We start from the raw sequence: 18013 nt of genomic DNA on the forward strand, positions 1-18013 counted from the left end.
TAGTGCTTGTGTTTTTCCTATGGTCATCTCTGATTGGGCTTTGCGTGCGTGTGCGTGTTATTTTTTAACAGACCACGCAATAGGCCAAAGGCAGGCGCATTGCTCCGCCCACGGCCTATTGGTGTCTGTTACGCACACCAAAGCCCATATGTCTTCAATTATCATGCCCAGACACGGGCACGATAATTGAAGACATATGGCACGCAGTGGCACGCACGCACCACTCGCGGGAGTGTTTTTTTTTTTTTACTATACTGATCGCTCTCAGTGCCGCGTATTTTTTTTGTAGAGAGCAGCTCACACCAAAAAATGTCACCTAAACCAAGCTCATCCAGAATCTTTCACTTTCCCTCCCTTTCTCCAGGATACATGATGTGCCACAGCAGCATTTGAAACATACAAGAGTGCACAGTTTTGGCATTTTTACAACCCGCCCTGTTATTTAACCAGCATTATGTGCCACCACATGTGATTGATGACACTGTATGCCATGTTTGATGCTAACCCTTTTGATTGCAGAAGTGTGATATCATCGCAGTAGTCATGCACTGTGCTCTGCTAGGGCAGCTGTAGGCATGTCAGGGAGTGCTGAGTCGATATGCCCGGTGTGAACTCACCTTAAGGTAGTCATTCTCAGACTGTAGCACCTCCACTTCCTGCTGCAGCTTCCCGTCCTCCTGGTGCAGCTCCTGCTGCGGTTCCTCAGACTCAGAACCACCTATGAGCCCTCCTGCTTGCACCCCCGCCAGCACCCGCTGCTCCGTGCCCGGTCGCTGAGGGGCGCTTCTGGCGGCGGGGGCAGGGTATTGCGACTGCTCGCGATCTCTGGACCCAGACTCGCTGCTCCCCACCCCAGCAGCCGCCGGCCGGGGTTTGTCGCACAGAGGCTCCGAGAGGCGGTCGGACAGGTCTGAGCTGCTGTCCGTGTGGCTCAGGCGGATCCCGGTGGTCAGTGGGAGCTGAGAGGCGACTGCAGGGCTCTCCTGGCAGCGGGCATCGCTTCCTTCCCATTGCATCTCTCACCCCTGCATCACCTCCTCCCCTGCCTCACCCCACCCTCACACCCCTGCCTCACCCCACTCTCACACCCCTGCCTCACCCCACTCTCATTTCACCACCCTGCAGTGTCACTCTGCATCCACCCTGCTCATCCTGTCTCCCCTTCCTTCATCCCTCCCTGTGTCTCAATCCCCTCACACCCTGCATTACCACCCCGCACACTCCTAGCACCCGACCCCATTCACGCTGAAAGCTAGCAGTGTTTGCTGCATCTTGTGATTGACCCCTTCAAGCCCTCGCCCTGCATGTCGGTGCTGCTGGGAGCCATGCCTGCCCTCTTCCGGAGCGGATTCCTCACTCTGCCTTAAACATCTACCCTTTGGGACTGCCCTTGTACTTGGCACCACTGCCCTGCACCTTCCCACGGGGGGCAAGAGCCCCCCGACGCCCTCGGAGCCCTTGGAAGGGTAAATTGACCAGAGAGGAACTTTTCATTTGAGGAGGGTGGGGAGTTTAAAGGGCTGAGGATGACATCCCACAGGAAGCTGTGGAAGGAGCGAGGGGTGCTGGCGGAGTACAAGAGCCAAGTCAAAAGTGAGTGCCTCCCCCACCCCGGGGGTAGGTGTGTGTGTGTGTTTGAGGCCTAGGGAAGGGGGGGGGGGAGCTGTTGTGTCCATGAGCAGGAAGAGGTACAAACATACCTATGCTGTGAGGTCTACATACCTCTCTCTGTGCATCTCAACCTCCTGCTGCCATAGACTGAAGTCTACACAGCTGTCAGTGCATCTCCTGCACTCTGCTGCAAGAGAACTGTGGCCTACACAGCTCTGCTAGTGCATCTCAAGCACTCTACTGCCAGAGACTGAGGTCTACACACCTCTATCAGTGCATTTCACCCATGCTGCCAGAGACTGAGGCCTTATTATACACCTCTCTGTGCATTACAACCCTCCTACTGCCAGAGTACTGAGGCCTACACATCTCTCTTAGTACATCTCAAGTTGCAACACCTATTGCATTGTAATGCGTTTACCAAGGTGTGCATATTAATGCACACCCTGTAGGTTTTATAAACACAAAGTTAAAGCATTGTAATTACAATGAAAATAGCTCAACATCTTGGAAATAAAATAAATATCGCATTTACATAAGTTTATGCTAATGCATTAGAACTCCATTATATTTATGTTGTTAAAATAAAAATCACATTAATAAAAGCCATTACCATTTCCAACGAAATAGCTCACACTCGTGTAAATGCGATGCAATAGATTTTGCATTTACAAAACTTTTGACTATTAGCATTTTAAATTACAATGCCTTTAATTTATGTTTTACAAAAGAAAAACAAAAAAAAATGTCATTTATAAGGCCATTTACTCAAAACAATGTCACTGCGAGACCTATTGCATTGTGAATGCTTGTTGTACTTAACACTTGCTGTCAGCCATGTTGATATAGTAAACTAAAACAACCAAAGTGGCACCCTCTGCGTCTCAATGCATTCCTGTGCACGCATCATGACAAGTGCTCACACTGCACTCATTTTGGGATGGTTGAGTACATTTCAAGACGACCGCTATATGTAGGAAAGCATGACGATGAATGCACGCTCATAGCAGCCATTTTTCAATGATTAAAACCATTCCTACATGGCTGCTTTGTGTGAGTATACAGTCACACACATCACGATGCGTCAGAGTCTGATTTAGCTGTTAAACTTTACTACTCCTAAACTGAGAAAAATCCTAACTTTAAGTCTTTCGGTATTCACAGAAGGCATTTAGGAGTCCTAAAGTTAGGAGTCCTAAATTTACTACTCCTAAACTGAGAAAAATCCTAACTTTAAGACTTTCAGTATTCACTAAAGTTAGGACTCCTAACTTCTGTGAATACCGAAATGAGTAAGTGCCTTCCGTGAATACCAAAATGAGTAAGTGCCTTCTGTGAATATCAAAATGGTAGTAAGTTTAGGATTTTGTCTTAAGTTAGTTCTGTGAATTGGGCCTAGTGAGTATATCTAACGGAGTCGGATATAGCATACATGTTAATTGCTTTACAAGCTAAACAGTAGTATTCGCTTAGAAAAAACTACATGGGCTACTGAATGAAAACACATACATTATCATTGTACACATACAAAATATAGTAACAAATGTAAACTACTTTCTCAGTGTAATTACTCAGTACTAGAAGTATTAAATAGATTTGCCTTAATTATTAGCATGCTGTTATATGTTACATAATTGAGATAGTAGTATGAAAACATTTGACTGTTGTCTTACATACCCTTAAACCAACATCAGTGCTATGCTCCGGAGTGTAATGAACGGCATGTTTCGATAAACCTAGTCACTTTCAATGTCACGCCCTTTACATTATTCAAAATCTTCCGAGGACGCGCTGCAACTCTAATCAGTTGATCACATCCTCGGTAACAAACTAAACAAAGAAGAAAAGTCGGATTCTGTATTTCTAGTTTAAATTATAGGGGAGTCATTTTAACTATAGCAAATGTTCTAACAATGCTACGACTTACCTGGCCCTCCCGTAAATTGGAAGGGTGTGAAGAATAAACGCTAGAAACACAATTTTAATAGTTAAGACACTTTAGGGATAAAAACATAGTAAGGAGTTATAAGAAACTAAAAGAACTGTAAGTAAAGCGACATAATAATATAAACCACATGCTTTATGTGATCTTAGCAGTATAATTCAGTAACAAATTCACAAGAATAATTGACAAGTAAAAGGAGAAGTGAAACTGATATACCTATGTGGCGATGGGCAGCTATTAAAAGAGGAGGAGGAAGCAGTGCACATGATATTTATAGTGCTAGATGAACATTCTATTACTTTGTGATGTATTCAGTATTCTTTAAAGGGTTGCATGTTTGGGTAGCAAATAAAAGTAATTGCATAATGGTAGTCTCCGGTCTTGAAATGAAATCAGAATTTCATTAAAGACACGGAGGGTAGCATTATGCATAAATCTTTTAATGCCACTCCTTTCAGCACTTTAAAGAACATATTACACCATAAAACATTAACAATCCAGAGCTAGAACCTTCCTCAACATATAAATAGTCCCTTCATGGAATCATCTTCCCCTTTTAAACCTTGTTCCTTCCACTTGCTTTGTCTGTATGAATTCTCTTCTTTCACACATCCATTTCTCACATGAGTATTCTTTCTCCGTACACCGAATTATTGATTGTTTTCTGAAACAAGAAAAATAGTTAAAGATTCTCTCAAAATATAAAGTAACCAAAGTTATCTTTAGATCTTTTCCGATTTAAAAAAATATATTTTTTATGTATTTTTTAGTTTTTTTTACTTACAAATTAACATACATTACTCCCATAAAAACAGGGAGAGGAGGGCGGGATATTGCTAGCTTCCATGTCTTTAATATAATTCAGATTCTCTATGCACTTTATTTGGAGAATCACTATTTCATTAGAAGCCCTGGGGCTATCATTATGAATGTTGGTAGCTCTCTAATACCACATTTGCCATGTGATCAATTGGCTTGCAATCATTTTTTGCAAACATGGAAGCTTTCAACCAATTACCCACTCTCATAATGTCTTCCAGTCTCTTGCCTTTCCAAAAAGCTTGGCTCGCCATCGCAACTCTCATTGAATGAGCTTTACATTTTTGCAAATCGACATAGTACATTTCACCCATCTTGCAATAGTAGCTGTAGTCACAGCCTTGAATGGCTTCGCAAAAGAAATCAATAATTGTTTCACTCCATTCAGATGATACTTCTCCATTCTAGAATCATACTCTGTCATTCAATATACTACACACATTCTTACACTCTTCAAATGTCGGATAATAGTCTCTGACATTGTTTTAGTTCTTTTTGTAATATCAAATACCACCACAAAGGTGTCATAAAATCTGTAACTTACCCCCAAAGTTTTTACATCTGAAACTCTGCAACAAGAAACTAAACACAACAAAGATGCTAACTTCATAGTTAATCTTTTCAACCCCAAATGCCTATTACTTGGCCATGAGGTCAACAAGAATAAAACCATATTGACATCTCAAAAGACGTCATATATTGCCCTTTGAAGTCTCCGCAATCTGATACTTTTTAGGACCCTGCAAACCAACACATTCTTACCCGCATGTCTATCATCAACCTGACTGTGTCTGGCAGACAATGTTGATCTGTAGCAATGTATTGTTCTGTAGCTAAGACCTTTTTTGAATTGTTCCTGACACACCTGAAGATCTCCTGATACTTCCCAGACAAGAAACAAAGCCCCTGTCTGAACCAAAGGATGTTCCTCTCCCATCTACGTGTCTCAACAAATTCTCCATCGCAGGAAGATAAAATGGTACTTCTCATGCAAGTTCCAAAAGCATTGGAAACCACAACTCTGACACCCAAAATGTAGTTACCAGCAGTAGAACACATTCCTCTCTCCTTACTTTCTGCAGAACCCTAAGAGTCATAGCGAAGGGGAGAAACGCATAAGCGCTTGTTCAACTCTGTAGAAAAGTATCCACTGCTAGGGCCCCTGGATCTGGCATCCACCTGTAATAATTCTTTACCTGGAATGTCAACCTGCTTGCAAAAGATCTGTCTCCAGAGGATGCCATGACCAATCTATCTTCTTGAAGCACTCCTGATTCAGCTTCCAATTGCTGTAATCCTTCAAAAACCTCAAATTCCAATCATTCCAAGGCAAATACTCTGCCATCAAACTGATTTTTTTCTCTAAACAAAATACCCAAAGCTCTTTTCCAACTCCAACAGTCCATGGGACCTGGTGCCCCCTAATCGATCTATATATAGGTCACTGCAGAAACATTGTCCATCTTCAACAGTGCTGGAAACTCATGAGAGTATAGAGTCCTGCTGTTAAATCTAAACAGTTTGTGTTGCTTAATCTCCATGATTACCCACCATCCACCAGTCTCCTGTACATCCAAACATGCACCCCAACAACCAGTTATACTCGCATCTGACTCCAATACGAAATCTGGACAACCAAAGATCGCTTGTCCGTTCCAAAAGTCTACATTTTCTAGCCACCAACCTAAATCCACCTTTGCTTCTGATCTAGGTCTAGCTTGTCTCCATACCATAAGCCTGATCAAAGGGCTCTCACTTTCAGTATTTTTGTGTTCAAATATGTTTCTTGTTTTAGTTAAAAAGAAATACATTTGCAATACAGTAGCAATACGTAAGAATCAGAAGCCAATATATAAAAAGAAGGAATTAAAAAGGACTATATAACAAAGAACTACTGGATTTGGATAATTAGATGTCAAAGTTATTATGCAAAAATGATCCAGGAATATGGGACAGATGAAATATTAGCTTATATCCCAGCAAAGTCATGTGTGAGTTTGTATTGCTGCGTAAATAGGATACACCAGCGAGGGGTAAGAGGTGAAAGAAGGAAAGAGAGTAAGAAAGAAAGAAAGAAAGAAAGAAAGAAAGAGGAAAGGATGCCAGAGGGAAAGAAAGATGTGATGGCAGGAGGGAACATCTGCTACACTCCTGAAAAGTAAGTTAAGAAACAGATTCAAAAGGATTTTGAGCTACCAACCCTTGAGAAGATAAATACATGTAGTTATCCAAAGAACGCTATACCCTACTTGCATTTGAGGGCGAATAATGTTTCTGTTCAATAAAAGAATGAGCTCCACGAAGATATGAAACCCATGCCCACCAAGTATAGTAAGAAAGGAGGTGAAAATATTTCCATTCTGTAAGTGTAATTTTGATTGCAATGGATGCAAGCAAATCTGAGAGCTAAAAATATATACTGTCAAGAGGTAAAGGTGTATCTATGGCCCATGGACTCAGCAAAATCATAGGTAAAGAGAGAACTATAGGTGTATTAAAGATTAATGATAAATGTTTTTGAATCAGGCCCCAAAAGGAGTCTAATATGGTACAATCAAAGAACATATGTTCATGGGTGCCTGGAACTGAGTTACAATTCCAACAAAGATCATTCTCTCTTAAATTCAACTTGTGCAAACAAGCCGGAGTCCAGTCTCTGCTGTGCCAGATAGTGTAACGGACCAGAAAAAACTGCCTGAATTTAAGACGATAACAGAGCTATTAGCCCTGCTAATTCCTATAGAGTCAACAACTCTCTTCCCAGCACATAGTGAATCTCTTTCCTTATTTTGGTCACATTCTTCACTGATAGTAATAAAACTAAATTGATTGTGACTGTCATGAACCCTAAAAATTCCAGAGTGTTTGTTGCAGTCAAAAATGACTTCTCCTTGTTCACAACAAAGCCTAGACCTTTCAGTAAATTCTTGACCGACCATGTCCAATTCCTTCAGGAGTTGATTTGACATAGATACATTACCAACATTTTGGCTAGATAAATAATCATTGTATACTCCTCTCTCTCAGGAAAGCTACCACTGCCCCCATTACCTTGGTGAAATACCATGGCTCTGAGGACAGACCAAATGGAAGGTAACACAAGTGATCGATTTGATCCTACTCTTTGCCATAGGTATCGTAAAATAAGCATCCTTCAGATCCAACTTAACCAGCCAATCTTTTTTCAATAACATGTCCCTTAAAAGATGGCTACCTTCCATCTTGAAGTGTTTGTAAACTATAAACTTGTTCACGTCTCTCAAGTTTATAACAGGTCTCTAACACTTGTCTTTTTTCTCTACCAGTAAGAGGGGACTCACAAAAACGTTGTTCTCTTTGCTTGCCTCTACAATTGCACCCTTCTCTAACATAGTCCTTTTCTCTTTCTCTACCACACCGTGTTGGTCGATTTTAAAACCAATTTCTTTGGAGGGTCATTCTGAATGGGTATTTCTGTAAGTTTTATATTGAAATCCTGAATTGTATCTAAAATCTTTGGTGTTATACTCTCCCAAACTTTGGCAAAATATTTTAGTCAACCACCTACTCTTCGTTTGAAAAAAGAAGTAACTGAACTCACCCTGGAATCCAGCTGTCCTTTGACCATCGGGCCTATTTCCTCTTGCTCACTGAAAGCGGCCTCTCTGATGGTAGAAGGATGCACTTGCACCGGCTTGGTATCCTCTACCGTAGGCTCTTTGCCTGTAGCTGTTGTAATGGAACCTCTGGAAACCACAACTGACTGAAAGTCCCCTTCTGCTGGCCCTTCTGAAAACGCCTCCACTAAACACTCTACACATGTTAGTTTGAGCCTTGTCCAAGGCCGTGAAGTGGCAGCGTATTTTCCTAGGCTCTTGACCATGTCTTAACCAAATAATAATCAGTTTGGATTTTCTCTAGCTTCCTTCCCCGGTAAGTAATCTGATTTAGGGTTTATTTTCATTAAGACCACCTTCCTTCTTTCAGCATTAAGGCCTGCGTTTACATTGCTCAAAAATACAATAGCACTTTGGCTTTAACCTCTTAACAGGTTGAGGTCCAATGAAAGGCCTTTAATATATGGCTCCTCGGTCATGTCAGTTATTCATGCTAGAGGACCAACCACATCCAGGAGCCTTTTCTCGCACTGTTGTAAGAACCTGTCTAGTCCTTTTGGGGTTCTCTGCCCATCTTAAATAGAAAGGTGATCAACTCAGGAGCTACGTTAGGGGTGAGGCAGACGTTATCATTGAGCACTCTTCTTTCAACACATTTCTCACCTCCTTCTCACGTGGGTTTTTAATTCACTTTTTGAAAAACTTGCCCACTTGTCCAAGGGCAACCATTCTGCACTTCTTTGGTGCTTTATATCATGGGGTGAAAAAAGTTCTCCCCCTAGTGATTTTTAATACTATCCTTCAATGTAGAAGGGATTGCATTCTCACCAAATAGGTAATTGTCCCCATCATACTCCTGCTAGAGATCTAAAGCATATTAATCAACAAATTTGTCATCATCTTTCAGATATTCTTTCTCCAAAAGACTCATCATTCTGAGTCTCAATCTCATGACTGCCAAAAACGACACCCTTTTCATGTGTGCCGCATATAGGACACCTTTCAGTTTAGATTGCGTGCCACTTAGGGCACTTCTCTCCTTTAAGGTGCTAAGACCATGACACTTTTTAAGGGTATATGCCCTTTTTCAATGTGCTTAGTATTCATTTTCTTTCTACCTTTCTTTTCACCATTATCAGAATCTCCCTCTGATAAGGTTCAATATTCATTATCTGACCCCCTTTTATTTTATTGTATTAATCCTCCCCTCAGGAATCTTGGGTAAATCTTTTGCCTTCTCTTCATACTAGTTGTAATCACCTTCCTATCAGTGAGATTAAAGTAATAATATTTGCCATGATCTTAATCTCCTTCCTCCTACCCAAACTACTACTCTCCTAACCTACAGAGCCTTCCTCCTGTTGCTTCACCTCAAATCCCAATACAGTAACTGTCAAAGGACACATCACAACACACCAACATAGTCAGAAAAACAGCAGCAAATTTTTTATTTTTATCATTGGGTCAAGCCCACAGCAAAATGGCTCCCAAATCTCGTGTTATTTCGGCTATACCATTGCCAAAATGCATTAATGTAATTAACAATGCCTGGGCGCCACGTCAGGCCAGCTGACTAGCATGCGGCAGGCTTCTGAAAATATGGCCTTCATGTGCGGCAGGAGCTCAGAACTCTATTTCGGGCCACGAGTGCCTGAAGGCACACCTTTACTGCAACGAGTCTTGTGTACCTTCAGGGGACGTACCGACCATGGAGCTTAAATCGTTAGCAGCTCCCCGACCACATGTGGGGCACTGGAGATGCACTGGTAACTGTTGGACACAGCCCACACTAAAAACCAAAAGCCATTGGCTTTAAGGACAATACAAGGAAGTGCAGTGATGAACAATGCCAAGACTTTCCAGAAATTCTCTCACCTCTCAGAACACACAATCTCTCAATATTATCTGTAATAATGGTCTTGGGTTTACCTTCAACATGCAAAAACATCCTTCAAGAATTCAATCACACAATTAGTTGTAATCAAACGTACAAAACAAGTTTATACCCACTATAGTCAACCAAGACTAACCTTTCACTCAGTGGCAGTAATTCAAATAGACTGATTATGTAAATTCCTAATTTGTTCCATGGTTCTTCAGGGATCTCAACAGGGGACAAGGTAGCCATCCTTACAGACTACTTGCACACTTCAACAAAATACTTGAGGGCTGTACAACACAAGCAAAATGTGGGACAAACTTGGAGTAGTACTCCGTCAACCCCAAAAATTACCTAAATTGGTTTTGTCACATAGCGAAGGTGCAGTAATAATCGCATTTGCTAACTCCACTTTAGGAATAATACCATCACCCGATATAGTGTGGACCCAATAAGACACACATCCCATTCCAAATTTACACTTCTCTTTCTTCTCATTGTCCATTAATCTAAACAATATTTTACTGAGTGTAATATCATGATCGTCTTTATTCTTTCCATACAGCAGAGTGGCAGCTTGGAAGAAAATAAAATCAATTCCACTCAGCACATTCTTCATACATCCGAAGAAAGCAGCTGTGGACGCCAACCCAAATGGCATCCTCACAAATCTGAATGCTCCCCAAGGTGTTACAAAAGATGTAAGAGCTTTTTAATCCTCGTGGAGAAGTATCTTGTGATAGGCAGCAGAATGATCCATTACACTAAAAGAACACACATCCTTGAGCAACGCCAAGGCTTCCTTGATGTTAGGCAATGGTTGACAGGCAACCCAAATGCACTGGTTGATATTGCTCAGATCAACACACATACAGATCTTTGTACCATTATGTTTTGGGGCTAAAACCACAGTGGCCAACCACTCAGAGGCTTCAATTTCTTCAATCACCCCCATCAGCCTGTCTAATTCATCCTGCAGCAGTTTCAATATCAAATTTGCCACTTTCCTCACATAATGCACCACAGGTCTCGAACTTTCCTTTAAAATTATCTTATGTTTAAAATCCCTCGATAAGCCATGGTCATCTGTAAATATCCCCTTAAACTCATTCACCAGTTACTCATCCTCACCAATATTACCCACCTAAAGAATCTTATCAGGGGAATTGGGATTGAGGGTAATCCCAAAACACTTTGATGACGCCAGCCTGAGATTATCCCAATTCTTTGCAAAATAAATCTTCCTGACAGTCTCTCTCTCTCCCTTGAAATTAATTTTCAAGGCGGTATATTTTGCATGAGGGTATATACAAGAATATCAATATTCATAACTGCATATCCCTCCGGATTTATATCAGATGGCATCAGGGGTATGTTACCATCACCATAAATCCTCTCCCAGTTTTTAACCCACTAAGGTAAATGGTGAGCCCGAATCAGCCAAAACCATCAGATCCATTCAATTTCACATTCAGGCATAGTGATAGGACCCACATCCAGTTACCCCTCTTCATGTCCAATATTAGTAACAGAGGGTACCACTTGCAAAATGGCACTCTGACTGATTTCAAGAGCTTTTACAAATCCATGAACTTTGGCATTCTTACATAAACAAGGTGGCCCTTCTTCCCACAACATCAGCAAATTACATTACGAGCATTACAAATAGGATTACTGGAAAGGTAATTTGAACTACCGCACTTAAAATATTTAAACTTGACATCTTTTGTAAGTTTGGAGTCCTTCAAAAATTTGGAATAACTCAAATTGCTCTTAGATCTTTTCTTCAACAACGGACATATTGTTTCCTTACGGTCTTCATTTCCATCCTTCTAATCAGCTTGTCCAGTAATTCTCTCCATTGTACACGCTGTAGTACTGCGCATTTCCTTTGCCCAACAAATGGTGTGTTCCATACCTTCTACAATGTCAACCGCTTCCTTCAATGTAGGATACTTAGCCAGCAGTTTTTTCTGAACTCTAGGATTATTGGTGCATCGCAACAATTGATTACGAGTATGGGAATCCGTTAAATAACCAAATTCACTAGTACGAGCTAAGCTTTTCAATGAAGCAACGTAGTTTCCCACCTTTTCTCCTTTAGTCTGAACTCTCATAAAGAATTTGTGTCTCTCCATGACTATATTAATATGTGGCCCAAAATATCTCTCCAAAAACACCAACAACATCTCTTATACATCCCTGGGCTCACATTCTCCATTTACAATTACAATTTCAACCAAACTCCCATAAATAGTATGTCCTTTAATACCCAGGGTGTATAACAAAACCCCTTGTTTCCTTGCTGCAGAAAACATTTCCCCGCCTATAGCTATTAAGTAGGAATCCAAAAATATTTCCATTTTTTCCATAGTAACAGTGGGTCCCCCAATTCTGATACAATTGTGGAGGTTGCAACATGCTAGCAGCAGTCATTCTCAAATAACCCTGTGAACAAAAATTTAACAAACACGCTAAAGAAACGAGCCACTTTAATCAACTCAAATAAAAGGCTACACAAATAAACTAACATAATGAGCTAAAATAATAACTACGGCTCCTGAGAAATATGAAGAGTCCCGTAGATTTCAGTTGTTCCATTAGTTATAACTTGAAGTATGCAAATTTCAGTATTGCCAATGATGATAGTCACAATGGAGTGGTGTGGCTCACTGGTTAGAGGCGGCAGACCCGGAAGCAGAGGACGGCCCGGGACTAGGGTTCAATTCCCGACGCGGCAGGGTCGTGAACCAGGGTCAGAGGACTCAATAGTTCTCGCCTCGGTGCCTACTCTAACCAGGGATCACACTCGGCAACTCTGGGCATTAGCTTGCCTCATCTCCACAACGGCCCCCCACAAACGCCGGGGATGCCTGGTTTCACCTTGGAGATACCCAGGAGGGAACATCTCACAGGGAAAGCCAGGACGGGTTCCCCAGTGGTCTATAGCGCCAGGACGCCTCCGGGTAGCAGTGCGCTTTACAAGACACACACATTTACATTTACATTCAGTTAAATAATCTGAGTCGGAAACACTTACTTGGAACGAGCAACAGCAACCACTCTTCACGATCATCGAGAAACAATAAACTGGCCTGGTGGTTATGCATGAAACGTTGGTGCTTCGACTCAGTAATGATGCAGTCTAGCTTACCAGCTATAACGCTAATTATTGAAGCGTCAGCGTAATATCTCATATAGTCATGTGGGTCTTAGATGCCCTCAATGCATGCATGTCGTCTGACACATGTTCATGCAGCTCTCGCTGGAACAACAAGGCCAACCATGTGCACAGGTCGTTCTCAGGCAGCTGATCCTTCTACTGCTCATGACACGCTTGCTCCCAGGATTCACATTCAAACACCAACCAGAATCTCTATAACAGTATTGTTTTAGTCTCCTGCAAATCGTTGGTCACAATCACTAAATATTACATTCCGATCTTCTTCCAACAGTAGCCATACCGATAAAGAGATTCCCCTTTGAAAGAACTCATTGTACTAATCTTCATAGATTTTTAACAGCAACAGTCCAGTCACAAATTGCTATAAATCCACACTGGGTTCACAAGGGGTGTTGGTGAACGAGTGGCCTGCTCCTTCTCAAGCAGCTTGTCGCCATTGTTAAGTTCATTGAAGAAATCCATGCACTCAGTTACTTTCCTTAGGCCTTTTGATCCACCAACAAAACAGCAGCTTACTCCACCAGCTGCTGTTAAGCACTGCCCCCACTGAGTTCTATCCCTATGGTTACACTGATGATATTATTCCACATTCCATTCAACATTTCATAGGCATAAAGAGATGCAGAGAAGGAAAACAACCCACGTCGTAACACAGACCATCAACCGCACCTACAAATGCATTGAAGAAAATTCCATACCTCACCATGAAAATAAAGCACTACAGTTCTAGATGCTCTCTTCATTTCACTAGTTCAGATCTGCTCCACGTCTCCAGAACACTCCAAGTATTCTGTTTTACAATTTGGTGACCCAGACCTTTCAAATGTCTATCATCTCTTCTGGGGCTAAAGATCTGACCTCCATTGAGAGACCTAAAACTGACCTCTTTAACCCCTTCGATGCTGATGACGAGCTCAGCTCGTCATCAGCCACGGTGGTCGTGTGCTGATGACGAGCTGAGCTCGTCATGTAACGCAGCTTTTGCTAAAAAGCCACGTAGCGCATAAATAACCCCCGCACGCATGTGGTTAAACCTTCACACTTGCATTTTCTCAGCCAGGAAGAGTCTAGATATCACCGATCTAATGATGCAGCTGATTGCCAATCTCCTAACCCACTCTCAATAATGGGTGCCTTGCAGTGGTGCAGTGAAACATGATGGAGCCACCAGGCAGAATGGGGCGAGGGACACCTAACAAACCCATCTTTCACAGATACTCAGTCTTTTAGGTTGACACCCTCTGGGAGGGGGATGCGTGTGCTGCAGGATCCTATGTTACACTCCTGGTGACTTTCAACTAATGATTATATCACTGAAGGTTTGTTTGTATCCTGTTTATGAGTTCCCAAAAATTATTTAGCAACTTTTTCTTCAATCAGAGAGACACATTTTCATTGTAATGTAGGTGGTTAAGGAAACCGAAAATCAATTAGGTCTAATATAAAGTATTTAGTCCCTTTGGGTTCAAGTGTCCAATTACAAACCACCTGTTTGTACTCTTGCAGGGATAACAGGGAGAGCGGAATTGTTACTAAGGTGTTTCTTGTCGAATATGAACCTCCACAAGCAGTGTCTTCAGATGAAGATGATGAAGAGAATTTTCTCAAAGAGCTTTCCAAGCAGGTACATTGCAACAACTGTAAATCTTTGATATGCTGTACATTCTGTTCACAAGGACACCAGATCATGGTTAATTATATACAGTAAAATGTCTTAGCCGGACACAGAAAGCCTAAGAACACATAACCAACCATGGATACATTTCAAAATCTGTGCATAGGTGTTGTCTTTAATAATTGCTCTTTAGGGCTATTTCCCAAAATAGAAGCACTGTTTTGCTATAAAAGTAATACATCTCTCCAGATAATGCATTGGTCTTAGGAGCATTCTTTTTGGCTGTACTTTAAAATGACCAGCTTCTGTAGAATTCAGTTACAACATTTTTAATTGTCTGTTTTGTAGTCTGCTTTACTTAATCTCTCACATCGTATTTAGAATTGGGAAAGCTGTTAACAGGACCACATTTTGAACTCCATTTGCCTTTTCAGGAATTGGGAGATGGAATGTCGACCACAAAATCAACAAAGAAAGAGGAAACTAGAGAAAGCAAGTCTGCTTGGGATATGACTCGCTCTTTTCAAGGTATAGTGTAGAGTTTTTGCTTCTTTAAGGCCAACTTTGAGAGAATCCCAAAAATATCATCTGTTGCTCTGTGATGTGCTTTATTTGATCGGTTTCACTGTTTTAAAATTAAATTGTTTCCCTGCTGTCTGTATTTCATAATTCTTTATTTCATGTTTTCCATCCAGTGTACTGTTATATCTTTCTCTGCCAATACGTGTTCAGCTCCTTGACAATGAAAAGTAGGACAAGAATTAGGGTTCAGACTCAAGACAGTTTTTTCTTACCAAAACTGTTACCAGTTTGTTAACATCTTCTTTTTTCTCCTTTTTTCTTTCTGTATCTTAATAATATGAACACAAGCAGAAATGTTTTCTGCCAAAAATCCTATTGCAGTCGTACAACAAAATAGAATGTCACAGGCGCAACTCAGCCTTCTGTGTCTTGAAAGTAGGCTAACAAAATGAGACACGCTATTCTAGTTCTTTTAGAGGGGAGCAAAATCCAGTTTGATTCAGTGAATTAAAAAAACTGCCGGAATCAGCTTTGTGTCCTACAAATGTTTTTCTTCTAGAAAGAGATGCCTGACTGAGGCATTTACTTTTAATTTTAGATCTAGAGATTGAAGGAAGGGCAAGTCATCGGTCTTTCAAAGGACCACGTTTCATGAACAGTCGCCTTGGCACACCGGCGCACTTGGAGATACCAGCTTCTGCACCACAGACCCAGAGATCACAGGTAAGTGACTTAGTGAATACTTTTGGTGAAATCCTGAGATATATTGACCAGCATTTGAGATTTAAAGAATCAGTGTGCGTCTTAGACAATAATTAGCAGGCCAGTCCATCCTAGGGACAGGTGAAAATAATATGAAACAGAGTTCCTAGTTGGCACAGGGTATTGCATTATGATACTTCGCATCAAGTGGGCATGATGATTTTTCATTCTTTCTATATATTTTGATAGTCCTTAGTGAATACCTCGAACACTTTTATTGCAATGTCTTATCATGAATGCTGTACATCAGAAATATATTTATTACTTTGAAAAAATGCATAATCCTGAAAAAAGCATGAAATTGAAAATCTGTGAGAATTTAATTTAGCCGATCAAAATCCATTGCTTGTAGCCTCACTCTGCTGCTAGTTAATTTTCCCTAATAAGAGCTTCAAATCCTCATCTTTGCTGCTTCAGTTGGCCCGAGATATGACTGTGTCTTCAGTGTTTATGGGACAGGAGGAACCACCATATGTTAAAGGCTGTGTAGATGTAGTGCATTATGGGCTTTTCTGCAACTGAAGGCTATTGTAATTGTAATTGTAATTTATATTTATATAGCGCATTATCACCAACGGTCTCTAAGCGCTTGCTTTGGGAACCCGTCCTGGTTTTTCCCTGTGAGATAACCCATACTGGGCACCCCCAAGGTGAAAGCCAGGCATCCCGCTGCGGGGGGCCACAGTGGAGATTAAGCAAGTTATTGCCCAGAGTTGCAGAGTGTGAACCCGTGATTCGAGCAGGCACCGAAGCGAGAATTATCAAGTCCGTGGACATTTTGGGCTCAAGACCCTGCTGCATCGGGAATTGAACCCTGGTCCCGGGTCTGACCTATGCTTCATCGTCTGCCTCTTCTAACCATTGAGCCACACTTCTCCGCTATTGGTGTGTATTGCAGATGCCGTGTGACTGGTTGTTTCCTCTAAGTCGTTGAACCAGTCCCTTATGCTAGCTCTCCTTCAGCTTGATTGTGGACCCCAGACAATAACTGACTGTCCCTTTCAGTGAAGCTGTTAATATGTGTTGGCTCACCCTGCACATGTGACTGAATTGGTGGGCCAGCGAGGCGGTGCATGAGCTAACTTGGAAGCTGCTGTGAGGAAGAATAATTTCTGATGGCTACATCTGCCTGTGGATTCCTCGCATTCCACGGAAACTTTTCTCCATAGCTCCCCCACATCAACAATGACGTCACAATGGAACAACCCTGCTCGCGACCCCGCACAATGTCATTGGAGCAATAAGAAGACCTTGTTGGCGTGGTGAAGTCAGTTCCCTTTTTTCCACGCAATTGACGCATAACAGTTTTTCCAGGGCTCTCCATTTCTGAGAGTTTCATTGTTGCAGGTTCCTCCTGAAATTGTAGCTGTGACATATCTGCTCAGAAATAATCTGGTTTCAAGCCTTGTAGGAAATGTGGGGTCATATGTCCATCTCTGACCCTCTTGATGATTGCCATTGGTGCTTCTCGTCGGACCACTTCGAAGTCGCCAAGCACATACAAGAATACGCGACGTCATGGATCCAGACGTCGTTCGTCTAAAAGTAAGTCACTGAGGTCGGGGTCCCCGGTACTCCAGCGTCACAGAAAGGATGAAGTCTCACCTTCCCCTTAACCTTAGGTGACTCCGGCACACTCTCCGGTGCCAAGAGAAGCGACGCCTTCGCCTTCAGCCGCTCCATCCTTGACTTCTTTGTTGCGGAACCGCAACCGGTGCCAGTCAAGCAACTTCCTCAGGCTGTTTCTGAACTAGTGGCACTGGATCTGTACCCGCCCTTTCCGGCTCCAGGTATGGATCCTTTGCATTTCTTGATTGTGATGTACAACATGTTTGCCAGGGCAGCTAACCCTGTTGGCCCCATGGGACTGGTTTCCTTCAACCTTGGAGGTTTGCCATCTCATTTTGCTCAGGCACCGTTCATGCCTTTCATGCCGATGACCCCTGGAAGTTAGCCTCTCCCGACACCAAGGATATCAACGACTGGATTCCCTCGAGGGAAGAGTGCAGTTGGAGTTTCCTCCAGCGCCGCCCAGCTCCTGTCTGGCGCCGACTCTGCCTCACCCAGTTCCCTCCGCTAA

At 42.1% G+C, this 18013-nt stretch overlaps 1 protein-coding gene across 1 annotated transcript in view; it reads left to right on the top strand.

Annotated features, from left to right (window-relative positions):
* Positions 1-18013, top strand: part of DZANK1 (double zinc ribbon and ankyrin repeat domains 1) — a 1079146-nt gene that overhangs the window by 184579 nt on the left and 876554 nt on the right. The window contains exons 4-6 of the mRNA XM_086926915.1: positions 14541-14658; positions 15084-15177; positions 15770-15894. Of these exons, the coding sequence (XP_086783041.1) occupies positions 14541-14658; positions 15084-15177; positions 15770-15894 (337 nt within the window). The remainder of the gene's footprint in view (positions 1-14540; positions 14659-15083; positions 15178-15769; positions 15895-18013) is intronic.

The sequence above is a fragment of the Lissotriton vulgaris genome, chromosome 6 (genome assembly GCF_964263255.1).
Source record: "Lissotriton vulgaris chromosome 6, aLisVul1.2, whole genome shotgun sequence".
Lineage (NCBI taxonomy): Eukaryota > Metazoa > Chordata > Amphibia > Caudata > Salamandridae > Lissotriton > Lissotriton vulgaris.